Source organism: Heptranchias perlo, chromosome 13 (genome assembly GCF_035084215.1).
Source record: "Heptranchias perlo isolate sHepPer1 chromosome 13, sHepPer1.hap1, whole genome shotgun sequence".
Taxonomy (NCBI): Eukaryota; Metazoa; Chordata; class Chondrichthyes; order Hexanchiformes; family Hexanchidae; genus Heptranchias; species Heptranchias perlo.
In genome coordinates, this window is record NC_090337.1 from 65,540,124 (window position 1) to 65,557,620 (window position 17,497).

Sequence of the window (17,497 nt, forward strand, 5' to 3'; positions counted from 1 at the left end):
ATTATTTTAGCTGCCTCTACTCACTCACATACCAGTTAACTGGAAAGAAACTGGAACTTACTCAACCTCTTGTACAGTGTAGCCCAGCTCTTAGCCTGCTCATGAGAACAACCCAAAGTACAGGTGCCACCTTTGCAGACTGCACAGGCTACTGGACAAACCCTCATATGGGACATACATCCTCGTACCTGTATCAGCTCATTGATTCGATGCATGTCATCATCTGTAGCCGCTTTCTTCTTTGGAATCAGTCCTTCCTGTAACGAAGCCAATCGGCTGTACACATCGTGTTCCAAACTAGTCTGTGCCATTCAATTGGGATTTAGAGGAAGGAACAGAAATAGTGTAAAGAGGAAGCTCAAATTCTAACATTTTTTCCAGTAATTGCATGAGTACGTCCTTGGATAAGATACCCAGCTGGTAAACTACTGAAGGGAATTATTTCCTCCCCTCGGGATATTGGGGTATGATGCTATGAACTCCTGGCAACCTCCAGCATCTTGTCCAAGAGACCATTATTCATATGAGCCTTGAAAGAGAGTCAACAACTTGCATTTATATACCTCCTTTAATGTAGAAAAACATCCCAAAGGGCATCAGAGGCATAATTAGACAAAAATGGACAATGGCTCTGGAGGAGGATAGTGTAGTTGACCATGTCAAAGGCTGCAGAGAATGAGGAGAGATTAAGCACCACGGTCAGTGTCACAGAGGATGTCATGTGACTTTGATTAGGGCCATTTCAGTGCTGTGGCATTGGTGGAAACCTGATTGGAGAGATTCAAACATGGAGTTGCGGGAAAATATGGGCATGGATTTATGAGGCGACAAATTCGAGGACTTTGGGGAGAGGAAAGAGAGGTTGGTGATAGGGCAGTAGTTTGAAAAGACAGAGGGATCGAGGGTGGGATTTTTAAGGAGTGGGGTAATGATGGAAGTTTTGAAAGGGAATGGGATAGTACCAGAGAAGGAACGGGGGCCAGAAAGGAAAATTGGGAGGTCAGCAGTGGTGAAGGGAGCAGGAGGTGGCTCTCATGAACAAGAAGAACTTGAATAGGACATGAGGAGAGATAGGAGAGAAATCTGGACATTGGTTCATCAATGCTCCAATCTGACTCCACCTGGTCTACAAGTTAACTTTGTCTCACCACAGCACTGCAGACGTCAATTTTGGACATTCTCATATCATCTCCCTATCTTCTATTTACAGCCAGGACATCTCTCCTAATCTTTGCCATGGCTATGTAACTTGAAATCCCTCCATGTCCATTCACGTGTGCATTTTGGCTGCTGCTCCAGACTCAAGACCATTACTTCTATCTGCCTTTCTTCTCTTGACCCCTCTTGGGTCCTTCTCTCCTGTCTCCTCGCCATACCAACTTTCATTACTCCCCTCAGGTATTTTGCCCCCCCACCAAACCCTATCCCAACCCATCACTACTCCTCTGCCTTCCTGCTCTCCTGTCACTGTTCCAGGCATGAATCCTCCTTGGATAAACCCACAGCTACTCTGTGCCTCGATCAGCATTCTCCGAATGGCTCACCAAGACACCAGTCACTGCCTCCTTATGAGCAGCAATCCCAATTGCCCTGCTCTCACTGATCTTCCTGCTGAGCGAGCCCACTGGAGATTAATCTCACCAATCTCCTTCCTGTCCTGCTCCCCACACCCACCCCCCAAGGCTCTGCCAGCAGATCACAGCCCCTCTCTATACTTCCTTCCAGAATGTCAGTCCACCCACCACTTTACTACGGATGATTGCATTGACTTTGTGGCTTTGATGGCAACTTGGCTCACAAGTAGCCCCTTGCTGAAAAAACTCAATGCGACTTGTGGGGTGGTAGAGAATGTGGATTTTAAAGGGGAGGTTTTTGAAGAAGATACAAGGGGAGTAGGTGGAGACCAAGATGTGTTTTGCTGATAAGGGCCTCAGCATCACAACGGTGGACTGAGCCAACCAGATGGTGGAAAGTGTAGCCAGGTGGGGAGGCTTTAGTAAGGGCAAGGTGTGAGCCAAGTGGGCTATTCAACTGGGGAGGGCATAACAATAAAGCTTGATCTTGGTCTCACCCAACTTCCACAAACCTTCAGCGAGGTTTGTTGGACAGCCATCATCAGCCGGAACCCTGGCTGTTTTTCCCCTCATGAACTCTGGGGTGTAGGAGTTAATTGTTGCTTCCCAAGCACAGATCAGTCAACTTAGCATAGACAGAAGTTGAACCCAGGACCTTCCTGGTGTGAGAGATTCAGCTACTTACTGGATAAATTCTCAGTGGCAGGGATATTATTACACAAGCCAATGTTACACTTCATGGGAATTAGTTATTTAGAAATTACAGGGCTATGGGGAAGAGAGTGGGTCAGTGGAATTTGTTTTGGATTGCTCTAGCAAAGAGCACATTGGGCTAATAAAACTCATTCTATGCTGTAAATTTCTATGGTTTATATGAGCTTAGGGATTAATTAGGACAGTGTGTCATCCTCACAAGTTTAATATCCATATTCATTACATCAGCTCACAAAATGCAACATGGTAAATTAGAATATAATGCATTTCTGCAGACATACACATTTTAAGTTGTTCTACAATGCAGTGAACTAATGTCACTGATGGAGATTCAACTGCATTGTGTAATGTGCTGCGGATGTTCAATTATGGGCTGTTACACTGTTTGTATTTAGAGGAATCTATTTAAAGGCTGCAACATGGAGGCTGAAACAACAGTGGAAAGTGGATTGGAGGCTGAAACAACAGTGGAAAGTGGATGGGGTTCTGAGGGTTGAAGTCAGTTGTAGGCTGTGACTCCTTTCAACACCCCTCTCAGAGAAACTGTTAAACACCAGAGAGGTGCAAAAGCTGGCATGGGTGACAAAGGCAGTGAGTGAATTGACATTCTGGAGGGAAATACAGAGAGGGGCTGTGATTTGTTGGTAGAGCCCTAGAGGGCAGTGGTGGGTGTGGGGAGCAGGACAGGAAGGAGGTTGACTAGATTAGTCTCCAGTGGACTCGCTCAGCGGGAAGGTCAGCGAAAGAGATGGTGCAATTGGGGGAGGCTAACCTAGAGCTGAGCAAAGGCAGAAAGGACTGGTCTCAAATGAAAATGGCAGCTGGTCGAGAGTTACACTACCTTAAATAGAAGCCATGGCTCAAAGAAATAATGTGGAGGGGAGTGGCAGCCTGGAGACCAAAATAACTGAAAAGGTTCCAGGGGTCAGGGAGGAGACAACTGAAGCTGTGACCAGGAAACACCGGGCATGGAAAAGGGAGTGATGGCCTTGATATCAAGGCTGGAGCACCCCAAAGTGTGTGCTGGAAGCATATGTAGATGTTGGCCCATAGAGGATTGCATATTTCAGCAAGGCCCCACTTGTAAGGCTTTCAGCACACATTCATCACACAGGTTTGATGAGTTAACAGCAGTTTTATGGGAACAAGGAGATCCATTGTTGCAATATATGCGTAAGGTGCAGCAGAATCATCAAAACCAGCACAAATATTTTGTAGAAGTAAACCCAGAGTAGGTGCTTGTCATTCTGTATTTATACTGCCGACCTTCCCCTGCACACGGTAACAGTTTCTGGGGCAGTGGCAGTGTGTATCACTATCAATAGCAGCAAAGGGGCTAGGGCAGCATCTAACCCTCAACTGAGAGACTCCCTATCTAAAAAATAACTCCTTTGTGCTGATGGTTTGAAATGCTGTTATATGATATTGCTATGATATGAAATGTCTAAAGGCTAACTGTTGATCAAAAATACCAATGGTATGTACCAGTTAAAAATAGGTGGTCAGATGCCAGCAGCTGATTCAGAACAAATTATCTTTTAATAAATGATACTCAACCTACTGGCTCACCTTTCATTAGGTTAGTTTGGGATCACAACCATAAGTATTCAATTAAACCCGTCTGACACATACCTAATCTCATGCTCCAAATACAAGCTGGCTTGTGCAGCCACTGGTCACTTTCAGGGGTCAGCCTGAACACGGCACAGCATCATTACAGCTACTTTCCACTAATGGTCAGTTAACAGCTTTTAGTGAAGGTCACTGCTGACAACTGAATATAAAATCCATGCTATTTACAGAGCATCACTGGTAAATTTAGATTCAGCTATCGCACAACAATGGGTCTTTTGTTATAATGTAGTGATGCAAGAGGCTGGTGTACTTCAACTGAGATGCTATTCAGTAAACACATACCGCAATCACTCTCCTTAAATACTTAAATTGGTGGGAGATTGGTTTGCACCAGAAGAGAGATTTTCAAGTGTACCTCAGGATAACTTCTCCCTTTGGAACTGAGGCACAGAGAGCACTGCTGCAATACTTAGCAATCTGGGTTTCTAGCTGAAAATCAAAGACTCAGCACCATCCCTTCTGGCCACAGAGATGTCAGCCCTCTGCTGCTCACAAGTCAAGCCAAAAAATCTCAGCTGCATAAACACTACATTTATTAGAACTTCAGTGCTAAAGCTATCAAAAATCACTTTGAAGTTTGGAAAGTGATTTAGAAGACGTCCTGTAGACTAAGACAAGTTCCACATCACTTCATTTATTTAAAAAGACAGTTTAAATAGAACGTACACACAGCTCATCTGAAATAAAACATTTTCTGCAAACACACGCCAGTTTTAAGACTTCCATTTTGACATTTGCTCTAGGGTAGGCATGACCTCTTGCCGAGCGGTACATGTTCATACACCGTTCCCAATCTCTGCTTCATAAGACACACTGGGTGAAGACTGCAGCTGGTATTTCTGTAACAAAATGCCGTATTTGCTCATAAAACCCTGGGAGGAGGGAGTAGAGTGTTGCACGTCATCATATTCAACCAATGATCTTATTTAAAAACAGGCCAACAGCAGTCAACCAGTGTCATATACATAACCCCTCCCCATACACACAATCCTGACCTCACTTACCAGCTGCATGAGTTGTGCAGCACAGAGGTGCACTTTCCAGCCCTGGGCCTTGCAGACAATTCCTTTCTGATTGGCTATCTCCTGCAGTGTGGGCTTTTTCTCCTCTGCCATTAAATAGAGAGGACAGGTTAGAAAAGGCATCAGTCAGGGTTACTATACAGCATTGCAAATCAAGACTAAACTGAAAGGGGAGACTTCCTGAACTCATTTTGCTTCTTGTCTTTTACAGCCAGTTGAAAACAGATTTTCATTTAATCAGTCAAAGCTGGATTCAAACTCTAGTCCCATGAGTAAAAGGGCAGCGACTAACGCAATATACCATCCAACCCATCAATCAACGATCTTTCAAAATCTAAAACAAATGTTGTTTTCACTGACCTTCCAAGAGTGTTTTTTATAATTTTGTTTCCCAGGTAAACAAAGAAAAATTTAAAGAAAAAGATTCTCATTTATATAGCACCTTATGTTTCTCAAACCTTTACATATGCAACAAATGACTTAAGTGAAGTGTCTTTATTTGCAAATCAGGCAGCCATTTTGCGCAATCCCATAAACAGTAAATGAATGACCAGTTAATCTGTTATTGAGGGAAGAATTTTGTCCAGAACAATAGCAAAAGTCCTTAATATAAAAACAGAAAATGCTGGAAATACTTAGCAGGTCAGACAGCATCTATGGAGAAAGAAACAGAGTTAACGTTTCAGGTGGATGAACTTTCGTCAGGAAAAGTCCCTACTCTTCTGCAGATAGTGCCATGGGGTCTTTAATGTCCAGCTGAACCACAAACAACCAGCTGGAGTCTTGCTTTAGCATTTCATCTGGAGGACACTTCAGACAATGCCCCATCCATCAGTCCCCACACCTTAAGCACCAACCTGGATTGTGTGTACGAATCCTAGACTCCACAACCTTCTGACTCACAGCTGCGAGTGCAACCAACTGAGCCATGGCGGCATTGAGCAGAGCAAGGAGCGTACTGATCAGATACGTACTCCTAGGAATTTAAATAAGACGCATCGTCAAGTTAGCATGCAAAAATAAACTTCGGCTGACCTGCATTGCTTTTGAGATCAGTGATCCAATCCTACAAATCCTTCTTCATTTACTGACAAAGCAACCTTTCAAAGTCTAAAGAGACACCTCAGAGATCTTTAAACCCAGTTAAATTTGATTGAGACTTAAGCAGGAAATATTTGTCGTGCCTAAAGCAATATATTCAGCTCTATAATCGAGTGCCTACATCAGGTTAGGGAGTAGCATCACAATAGAACAAACCCATCTGTAATTATGGTCAGATGACAAACATAATGCCCATCAAAATTAAGATCTTTTATTTTAAAAAGTACTTTACACCACTAGTTGTAGGGATAGACATTAAAACCAGCAACTCAATGAGCAACAGCCTAATATGGACTTTAGATTAAAACATCGATTGATTCACCACCTTCACCTGGGGCAAGGATTGGAAGAAGAGGGATATTGCTCAATCAAATTATCAAGATCCCATGACAATACTTGGAAGTCATGATGTGGAGATGCCGGTGATGGACTGGGGTTGACAATTGTAAACAATTTTACAACACCAAGTTATAGTCCAGCAATTTTATTTTAAATTCACAAGCTTTCGGAGATTTTCTCCTTCCTCAGGTAAATGTTTCAAGATCTCCTTGAAGCCTACGCATTTATACATATTGAATAATACATGGTGTTTACAGACTGCCCCTGCAACTGCCCGTTGCCAAGGCAATCACCGTGTTCAGACAGAGAGGTGTCATCTGCAGAACCCCCGAATACACATTCAACAAAAAAACAAACAGGGAAAAAAAACAGAGAAAAAAAAACAGAGAGAGGCAGAAACATCCGGAAGGCAGAGAGAGCTAGCAAATGACCCATTATATTAAAAACAGATAACATTTGTTCGCTGGTGGGGTAACGTGTAGCGTGACATGAACCCAAGATCCCGGTTGAGGCCGTCCTCATGGGTGCGGAACTTGGCTATCAATTTCTGCTCGACGATTTTGCATTGTCGTGTGTCTCGAAGGCTGCCTTGGAGTACGCTTACCCGAAGGTCGGTGGATGAATGTCCATGACTGCTGAAGTGTTCCCCGACTGGGAGGGAACCCTCCTGTTTGGCGATTGTTGCGCGGTGTCCGTTCATCCGTTGTCGCAGCGTCTGCATGGTCTCGCCAATGTACCATGCTCTGGGGCATCCTTTCCTGCAACGTATGAGGTAGACAACGTTGGCCGAGTCACAGGAGTATGAACCATGCACCTGGTGGGTGGTGTCATCTCGTGTGATGGTGGTATCTGTGTCGATGATCTGGCATGTCTTGCAGAGGTTACCGTGGCAGGGTTGTGTGGCGTCGTGGACGCTGTTCTCTTGAAAGCTAGGTAGTTTGCTGCGAACGATGGTCTGTTTGAGGTTGGGTGGCTGTTTAAAGGCGAGTAGTGGAGGTGTGGGGATGGCCATAGCGAGGTGTTTGTCCTCATTGATGACATGTTGAAGGCTGCGGAGAACATGGCGTAGTTTCTCCGCTCCGGGGAAGTACTGGACGACAAAGGGTACTCTGTTGGTTGCGTCCCGTGTTAGTCTCCTGAGGAGGTCTATGCGATTTTTTGCTGTGGCCCGTCGGAACTGTCGATCGATGAGTCGAGCGTCATATCCCGTTCTTACTAGGGCGTCTTTCAGCGTCTGTAGGTGTCCATCGCGTTCCTCCTCGTCTGAGCAGACCCTGTGTATTCGCAGGGCCTGTCCATAGGGGATGGCCTCTTTGACGTGGTTAGGGTGGAAGCTGGAAAAGTGGAGCATCGTGAGGTTGTCCGTGGGCTTGCGGTAGAGTGAGGTGCTGAGGTGCCCGTCTTTGATGGAGATTCGTGTGTCCAAGAAAGAAACTGATTCTGAGGAGTAGTCCATGGTGAGCTTGATGGTGGGATGGAACTTGTTGATGTTATCGTGTAGTCTCTTTAGTGATTCCTTGCCGTGGGTCCATAGAAAGAAAATGTCGTCGATGTATCTGGTGTATAGTGTTGGTTGGAGGTCTTGTGCAGTGAAGAAGTCCTGCTCGAACTTGTGCATGAAAATGTTGGCGTATTGGGGTGCGAATTTGGTCCCCATGGCTGTTCCGTGTGTTTGGGTAAAGAACTGGTTATCGAAGGTGAAGACATTGTGATCCAGGATGAAGCGGATGAGTTGTAGGATGGCTTCCGGAGATTGGCTGTTGTTGGTGTTGAGTATTGATGCTGTCGCAGCGATGCCGTCATCGTGGGGGATACTGGTGTATAGTGCCGAGACGTCCATCGTGGTGAGAAGTGTTCCTGGTTCAACTGGTCCGTGGGTACTGAGTTTTTGTAGGAAGTCTGTAGTGTCGCGACAGAAGCTGGGGGTTCCCTGTACGATGGGTTTCAGGATGCCCTCGATGTATCCAGAGAGGTTCTCACACAGGGTTCCGTTGCCTGATACGATGGGACGTCCGGGTGTGTTGGCTTTGTGTATCTTTGGGAGGCAGTAGAAGTCTCCCACGCGGGGATTACGTGGGATGAGAATGCGTAGGATGCTTTGAAGGTCTGGATCGAAGGTCTTGATCAGTTTGTTGAGCTGGTGGGTGTGTTCTTTGGTCGGATCTGCGGGTAACCGTCTGTAGTGTTCCTGGTTGTCCAGTTGTCGGTATGCTTCTTTGCAATAGTCTGTTCTGTTCTGTATGACTATGGCTCCTCCTTTGTCCGCTGGTTTGATGACGATGTTGCGGTTGGTCTTGAGAGCGTTGATGGCGTTGCGTTGTGCTCGGGTGACATTCTGGACTGTCTTCTGAGTGCGGCTGATCATCGACACAGATGCCAGATCATCGACACAGATACCACCATCACACGAGATGACACCACCCACCAGGTGCATGGTTCATACTCCTGTGACTCGGCCAACGTTGTCTACCTCATACGTTGCAGGAAAGGATGCCCCAGAGCATGGTACATTGGCGAGACCATGCAGACGCTGCGACAACGGATGAACGGACACCGCGCAACAATCGCCAAACAGGAGGGTTCCCTCCCAGTCGGGGAACACTTCAGCAGTCATGGACATTCATCCACCGACCTTCGGGTAAGCGTACTCCAAGGCGGCCTTCGAGACACACGACAACGCAAAATCGTCGAGCAGAAATTGATAGCCAAGTTCCGCACCCATGAGGACGGCCTCAACCGGGATCTTGGGTTCATGTCACGCTACACGTTACCCCACCAGCGAACAAATGTTATCTGTTTTTAATATAATGGGTCATTTGCTAGCTCTCTCTGCCTTCCGGATGTTTCTGCCTCTCTCTGTGTTTTTTTTTCTCTGTTTTTTTTCCCTGTTTGTTTTTTTGTTGAATGTGTATTCGGGGGTTCTGCAGATGACACCTCTCTGTCTGAACACGGTGATTGCCTTGGCAACGGGCAGTTGCAGGGGCAGTCTGTAAACACCATGTATTATTCAATATGTATAAATGCGTAGGCTTCAAGGAGATCTTGAAACATTTACCTGAGGAAGGAGAAAATCTCCGAAAGCTTGTGAATTTAAAATAAAATTGCTGGACTATAACTTGGTGTTGTAAAATTGTTTACAATACTTGGAAGAGCAGTGAGTTCTCTCACTGTCCTGGCAAAGATCTCTCTTAGCCGCCACCACCAAAACACCCATTAACTGGTCATTCATCTCAATGCTGTTTGTGGGCCCTTCAGAGTAAATGAGGGTCCAGAGATACACGATTAGCACTATATTTCAGAGTAAACGAGGTTCCAGAGATACACAATTAGCACTGCATTTTTGTTTCAACCAGCCCATGTCGCTCATTTGTGAACTGACAAAATATTCCTTTAAATAATGGACATTAAAAATGTATTTATATTCAAACAATTCCAGAGTTAAGTGATAAAAAACATTCTTATAATGGGTTTGTGCTTGGAGGGACACTATAAAGTCGACTGGACCCACTATACAGATATATATATACACACTATAGAGTGGGTCCAGTAGCTTTTCCACTTTAGTTTCTATTGCCAACAATTAATTTTATTCAAAAGCTGCTTTTTGATATGAATTCTATATAAAACATGGGACAAACACTGCAACAATGGGGGAATATAGGGAGTACCTTGGCTGTGCCCATGTTGTATATGGAATAAAAGATGTTTCTGAAGGCAAGTTAATGGAACATTATAGGGTTTGAAAGCTTGATGCTCTCGATTAGAAACAGTAGCCAATTTGACTTAAACATTAGCCCAAACACAGCAGGAATAGAAATTGGAGACTGACCTTTGACTTTCACGTCACTGTATCTTTGGAAATGATGGTAGGCTGCCTTCCAGGGGTTCCTGTAATGTCGGAGTAACGTAACTGGGGGTCTAGGGCGGACAGGAACGTACCTCACACCCTCTTCATCTGCAACACAAAAAAATCAAGAATCAAGTTGGACTGAGGGGTTTCAGAAGGTGTAGAAAGCATTCCTGATATACAGGCCAACCTAACCCTGCGTCATGCCGAAGCAGTGTTTGTCATTTGTACAGGTGGACACATTCTATAATATGCTGCATGACGGTATAGTAACAGTCGTGTGAACAAGTGAAATCAGACTGACCAGTGTAGAGAGACACACATTCAGCATAAAAAATGTTGTAAAAACGTTTTTCCTCCCGTTGCCTTTGGATCTTTTGCCAATTACCTTAAATCTGTGTCATCAGGTTCTCAACCCTACTGCCAATGGGAACAGTTTTTCTTTATCTAAACTAGTCATGATTTTGAACACTTTTGTCAAATCTCCTCTCAACCTTCTCTGCTCTAAGGAGAACAACCCCAGCTTCTCCAGTCTATCTGCATAACTGAAGTTCCTCATCCCTGGAACCATTCTAGTAAATCTTTTCTGTACCCTCTCTAAGGCCTTCACATTCTTTCTAAAGTACGGTGCCCAGAATTAGACACAATATCCAGTTGTGGCCGAACCAGTGTTTTATAAAGGTTCAACATAACTTCCTTGCTTTTGTACTCAATGCCTCTATTTATAAAGCCCAGGATTTCATATGCCATACGCTTTTTTAAACGTGCTAACATCTGCTCAAATTCGATTGAATGGTGTCAAATTACCGTGATATTGAATGTTCTGACTGCAGTTAATCAGGCCCTGAAACTTTCCATCTTAAGTATTGTACTCAAGAGTTCAGTACTGTACTTAAGTGCATACGAATTAGAAAAGAGCCAAAGTAGATTTTCCATTTCAGCTGCGATGGTATCACAGGCTACATATAAGCCTTGCGAGCCAGATCATTAATAAACTTGTCTAAAGCCATGCATAACCATGCAGTAATCCATCTGCCAGCGTATTGTTTTGGAGATGTTAGCACGAGCCAGATCACATACCAGCCCAGTTCCCCTTTCATGGGCAGACACACCAGCCCAGTTCCCCTTTCATGGGCAGACACACCAGCCCAGTTCCCCTTTCATGGGCAGACACACCAGCCCAGTTCCCCTTTCATGGGCAGACACACCAGCCCAGTTCCCCTTTCATGGGCAGACACACCAGCCCAGTTCCCCTTTCATGGGCAGACACACCAGCCCAGTTCCCCTTTCATGGGCAGACACACCAGCCCAGTTCCCCTTTCATGGGCAGAAACACCAGCCCAGTTCCCCCCTCGGGGCAGAAACACCAGCCCAGTTCCCCCCTCAAACCCATTTTACCTATGTATTCTTTTGGAGGCAATTTCCTTTTCTCTGCTTTGAGCAGTACCGGCTTGCTGCTGCTGTTCTTTTCCTCATCCGTACTGTTTGTTTCCATCATTTCACTCTCTTCTGTGGAGATGATGTGCTGTTGTTTGCGGGGTTTTTTCCTGGGGGACGCGCCAGGCGGCAGCTCGTTGCCGGGAAGGCTGAGGTTGTTCACCAGTGGAGTTAGAGCAGGTGATGTCACAGATATTGACTGTGACGACGATACTGCAACTGGGATTTGGGGGAGGGAGGGGGTGGAGATGAGACGGAGACCCAGAGAGAGAGGGAGAGGGAGAGAATGAATGAACGAACAAACATCCTCAAAAGAAAACATTTACCACACTCCAGAAAAAACACACAAATATGCATGATCCAACCAACCTTACCCCCCTCCATCGCCGAGAATCCTGGCCAATCCTACTCCAACACTTCTGGTAATCAACCAATATGAAATGTTTCATTGTGGTCCAAGGGGACTGGCACTCTGACTGTCTCGTGGGGACACACCTCCCCTTTACTCAACAATTTTACACAATGGCACTGCCAGCTGGAAATTTAATACTGGAACTCAACTGTGCCACCATTCACACTCTTCCCTATACCAGTCTACTAGTTCACCAATTCTTCCCCCACTAGACTCAGAATATTGCACCAGTAAGTGTGCTAGAGTCCTTCTGCATGTATGGAAGACAAACAAATGACAAGTGTGAGCAACTTAACTCTGTCACACAAAACAGCCTTTCTTGACACACCATTAACAATGCAGTGCTTCAGGATGCTTCCCAGCAGGCCACTGGATACAGGCCACAGCAGTTACTTTAATTTTCCACCCTCCCCCCCACGCTCCAGAGAAATAAAAGTATTAATATCCCAATATCCACAAAAACAGAATTCATTGCAATTTTTATGAATACTTGGCAGAATGTGAACTACTGTTCGTGAGAAGAGAATACACTTCACCTACCTGATACTGGCTGTAGTGTGTCCATAGGCTCTGTCTCCTGTTTGATTTTAACCTCTGGTAATGTTGAGCTCATGGAGACAGGAACAGAGATGGCGACTGGCTGTGATGGAGGAGCTACCACTGTAGCCATGGAGACTGAAATTGGAGGAGTAGCAGAGACTGCCGCTGTGACAGTTGACAAGGCAGTAGGTTGGGGATGGGGAGCAGCTGCTGCAATGAGTGTTGGGATTGGTGGCTGAGGCTGCTGGGAATTTGGCTGTCCTGGGACAGGCATTTGTTCCATGTTCTGGCTGCTAACCGCTTCCATCGCAACAGCCACTGGCGTGGTCATGGCAACATGGATCTCTGGTTTAGATTTTGCACTGAAAAGTAAGAAACAATTAAAATCAAACATCAAAACATCCCATTAGCCTGCTCAAAAGGAATGCCCATTCTCAAACTGTCGCCAAAAAGGATAAGAGTGGGTAACACTCCCGCCTCTGAGTCAGAAGGTCGTGGGCTCAAGTCCCACTCCAGAGACTTAAGCCGAAGATCTAGGCTGACACTCCAGTGCAGTACTGAGGGAGAGCTGCACTGTTGGAGGCGCCATCCTTCGGATGAGACATTAAACTGACGTCCCGTCTGCCCTCTCAGGTGGACATAAAAGATCCCATAGCACTATTTCGAAAACAGCAGGGGAGTTCTCCCCATTTATCCCTCAACCAACATCACAAACAGATTATCTGGTCATTATCACATTGCTGTTTGAGAGACCTTGCTGTGCATAAACCAGCTGCCACGTTTCCTACATTACAACAGTGACTACACTTCAAGAATACTCCATTGGCTGTAAAGCAATTTGGGACTTCCTGAGGTCGTGAAAGGCAAGTTCTTTCTTTATCTATCAGGATTGCGAGATCACAGTTTAAAATCAGAATTTAACGATCAACTCCATTATTACATAAACATCTGCTCACAGTATTCTGTCTTATCCATCTTCATACTTTCTCCTTCCATCAGAACAGTTTGGATTGAAATCAGCTTCACATTCTTCATTAACCTCACATTATTCAGTAACCTCGCTCACTAACCTCCACAGTGGCTGGGAGAAGCAGCGCATCCCTTGCTGATAAGAGTAATCTGAGTCGCTCAGCCACAAACCAGTGAGACTCACTCAGTGGGCGAAGGCTTAATTTGAATATCAATCCAAACTATGATTCAAAGCTAAGCACCTTTTGAAGTAGACAGGAGAATGCAGTGAGCATCCCACATGATCTGTGGTGCAGTGTACCTTTGGATAAGGGGTAATTGTTAGTCCCATGGTACCTTATCCCACAAAGGTACAGGTTAAAACTGTTGGGAGAAAGCCCAAACTTTAACAGTGCTAGTTTCTATCTATATGGAACATGGCCATATATAAAAAACACAGCAATTTGAAACCTCACCTCGATGGAGGTTATTTTGAAACTGCACGTTCTTGAGAAAAATGAAACATAAAATTTTTTAAGTATTCACCATTGTGAGCGACACATTCAAATGAGCAATCCTTGGTTAATCTGCTACTTTCCAACAGGAAAACCCTAACAAATGAAGACCAGCAACTTACTGTTATTTTGAGGTGAAAATAATTGGTCACAGTGTAACATGAAGAGCTGAGATAGTTACAACACACTCTGGTTCACCATCATCTTCATTAGTCAGGAAGGCTGGCAAAAACCATGCGGAGTAAGGGAATATAGCATAGATTTTGTATTCTGACCAGAGTAGGATGGTGCGTGTTTGGCATGTTCCAGGCTTGAAGAATACCTGTGATTGGGAGCTTGCCCATTATTGTGCTGCTGCAGGGTTGAAGGCCTGAAGCAACTATAAAGATAAACTGGGAGCACAGCATCAAGTGCAGTTAAATAATGTCTAGCAGGTCTTCAGGTTGGGAGAGCCGAAGCTGTAGAGGTGCTGCTGGAGGAAGTATGACAAAGGATAGAGGCCCTATGGCACACAGCACAAAGGAGAGCAGCATACGGGCAATGGATAGAAGAGGCCAGGGCAGATACTGCCAACTTACACATGGCAACACATCATAGCCAAAAGTTTAGTGACCTTACCAGGACTAGCAAGGTAAGACAAGCCAGCTACATCTTCCCAGAATGCACTATATGCAGCATGCCTTCCACTTAAGAATGACCTCCTTTCACACTCTAAAATACTTCAATTGCTTACCATCAATGCCCAGGCAGTGATCTTCACAGCCCCAGCTTTCACCCCATTAGTGCCTCAAAATCAGCAAGGCTACCAGCAGAAAATCTGCACTCAAGTGTCTCCTGTTTTCCCCCCCTTTCACCGGTTTCTGACCTGCTCTCCTGAAGACATTGACCCCTCGCTGAAGTACAGTAACACTGATAACAGGCTCATCCCACTGGCCATTGTTGAAGTCTGAGTCTTGACCTGGAATGCTAATGTTCAACCATGCCAGCATCACTATAGTCAGACACACACTTCCAGAGGGGGATGCTGGATAGAAATCAGGAGTAGGACCTGTGGTTCATATTTCCTTTCCCAATCCAGGGGGCCGAGGGCAGCTGCGGATTATCTGCCCACAACTAATGCAACACAGAACAGGGACCAAACCTGGGGACCGGACCGGACCTTCTTGGTCTGAAGGGCTCAGCTATTTACTGTGTAAACCTGCTGAGCTATCAGGGTATTATCAGGTGGTCTGTTATGGAGCAGGATTGACCTAGACTTGAGTAGATCAGACTTGTCAAATATGCATGAAGTCACAAGAGCGCGAGAAAAAGGCACACATGAAAAACTCCAGCCCTTACCCAACTGGTCGCGGGGATCCTGATGCGTTACGCATTGTGCCGTCTAATCGTGGGCTTGTAGCCTCTGAGGGCTGTGGAGGAATGAGGCTTTTCCGGACAGCCATGCTACAAACATGGAACACAATAAGAAGTTAAAATAGGTTAGTGAACAAAAATCACAGCTCATTTATTTCAAGCAACACAACGTATGGTGGGGGCCCAGATAATAACCCGGCGATTGGACCTGCAGGCATGATTTAGTGGCACTTTAGCTGAAGTTCAGCTGAACAAACATTCTGAATGTCAGAAGTCTTCAGCAGAACTTCATGCTCCAAGCAACCGATCAGGTGTGTAGAAACCTGAACAAAAATCATTGGCTCCAACATGCTCAGATCAAGTGTACTTGCACTAAACCAAAATTCATTGGCATTGCTACATAACAACTGATGTGCCAAATAACAGTCAGATAAAAATATTTTAAAAACAATTACATCAACCAACCTGCACAAAACTCTAGCAATGGCACTTAGTTAAATTTGTTTTGGCTAGCAAAAACTTATAATTATTGGTCGTGGCTATAGAAGTCATTTCACGTGATGTACTTTCAGACATTGGAGATGTGATAAGGTGCTATATATATATTTTAAAAGCATTTGGTTGGGATTATGAGACTGAACGGATTTCAAGCATTGGGAATGTCAATTCAGTTGCTATATTGAGAACAAGTAAAAGATAGTGTCTGAAATCCGGCAAAAGTTTCTAAGCTTGGGTGAGTGATTTATCAGATTTATTTCTCCTCCATATCATTTCCCCTCCGTCTAAAAGAGAGTTGATGATTACAGAAAGATCTTGCTCAATGCACATTAGTCAGGTTTCACTATACATCCCTAAGCAACTGAAATAATGTTGCTGTAGTCTAAATTTAGGTCACATCTCTTCTCACTCATGGTTGTCCCCTGCCAAACGGACCAGATACAGTCAATCAGCAGTTAATCCCTCATACCCGTCAGAGGCTGGCTTCTTGCGCAGGATGCTGGGTCGTGGCGACGATCCCTGTGCTGGAGCAGTAGTACTGCTGCTCTGAGTGTGGGTCTGGATCACCGTGGTGACAGCAGGCGTTGCACTGAATGTGCTGATGGGATTGGCTACGATGGTGGCTCCATCAGTTAGCACCACTGCTGAGAAACAGGCACAGGTAAGTATTTACAAGATGTCCCTGATCAACTTACGCGTCCAAGACACGTGCATGCACACATATGGCGAGTGTAGATTTGACGAGTCAACTGAAAAGGAAAGACCAGCTGGCATCCAGCAAGTTCCAAAGATGCAATAAAATGAGGTGGGCCAGGGGACAAACTGCAAGGGTGAAGTTCCAAGTAGCCCAGAAATTGTTCCACACCCTAGCCTCACCATTTTGTAAATTGTTCTAGAGTTCTCAGTGGTGTTTGGAACCAGTGCAGTGTGTAACTAACCAATGAGATCAGAATCTGCTCTGGAGAGTATGAAGAGTTCTCTACTCATCTACTTGCTGCCCCTCGGCAACATCATCCAAAGACACAAAGAGGAAAGACTTGCATTTATATAGCGCCTTTCACGACCTCAAGATATCCCAAAGCACTTTACAGCCAATTAAATACTTTTGAAGCGTAATCACTGTTGTAACATAAGGAAACGCAGCAACCTATTTGTACACAGCAAGGTCCCACAATATGATAATGACCAGATAATCTATTTTAGCGACATTGGTTGAGACACAAATATTGGCCAGGCCACCAGAGAAACTCCCCTGTTCTTCAAAATTATGTCATGGAACCTTTTTACGTCCACCCAAGAGGGTTTAACGTCTCACCCGAAAGACGGCACCTTTGACAGTGCAGCCCTACTCAGTACTGAAGTGTCAGCCTAGATCTTACACTCAAGTTTTTGGAGTGGGGCTTGAACACATGAACTTCTGACTCAGCGGAGAGAGAGCTACCGCGAAGCCACGGCTGACAATATCAGGTTCCACATGTATGCTGACGATACCCGGCTGTACTTCACCATCACCTCAACTCCTCCACTGCCTATTTGACCCTGAGCTGAGCTTCTGCCCCCAT

The 17,497-nt window shown here is 45.1% G+C and overlaps 1 protein-coding gene and 1 long non-coding RNA gene across 4 annotated transcripts in view; one reads left to right on the forward strand and one right to left on the reverse strand.

Moving 5' to 3' along the window:
• LOC137331670 (uncharacterized) overlaps positions 1-17,497 on the forward strand; it is a 62,227-nt gene that overhangs the window by 36,211 nt on the left and 8,519 nt on the right. The window lies entirely within an intron of this gene.
• sap130b (Sin3A-associated protein b) overlaps positions 1-17,497 on the reverse strand; it is a 42,903-nt gene that overhangs the window by 2,469 nt on the left and 22,937 nt on the right. For 2 of the 3 annotated variants that reach the window (XM_067995616.1, XM_067995614.1), the window contains 7 exons: positions 16,405-16,579; positions 15,423-15,527; positions 12,622-12,983; positions 11,631-11,888; positions 10,215-10,340; positions 4,928-5,031; positions 189-302 (listed from right to left, as the gene is read on the reverse strand). In XM_067995616.1, coding sequence (XP_067851717.1) covers positions 189-302; positions 4,928-5,031; positions 10,215-10,340; positions 11,631-11,888; positions 12,622-12,983; positions 15,423-15,527; positions 16,405-16,579 — 1,244 coding nt within the window. The remainder of the gene's footprint in view (positions 1-188; positions 303-4,927; positions 5,032-10,214; positions 10,341-11,630; positions 11,889-12,621; positions 12,984-15,422; positions 15,528-16,404; positions 16,580-17,497) is intronic. The other variant, XM_067995615.1, reaches the window with a different exon arrangement.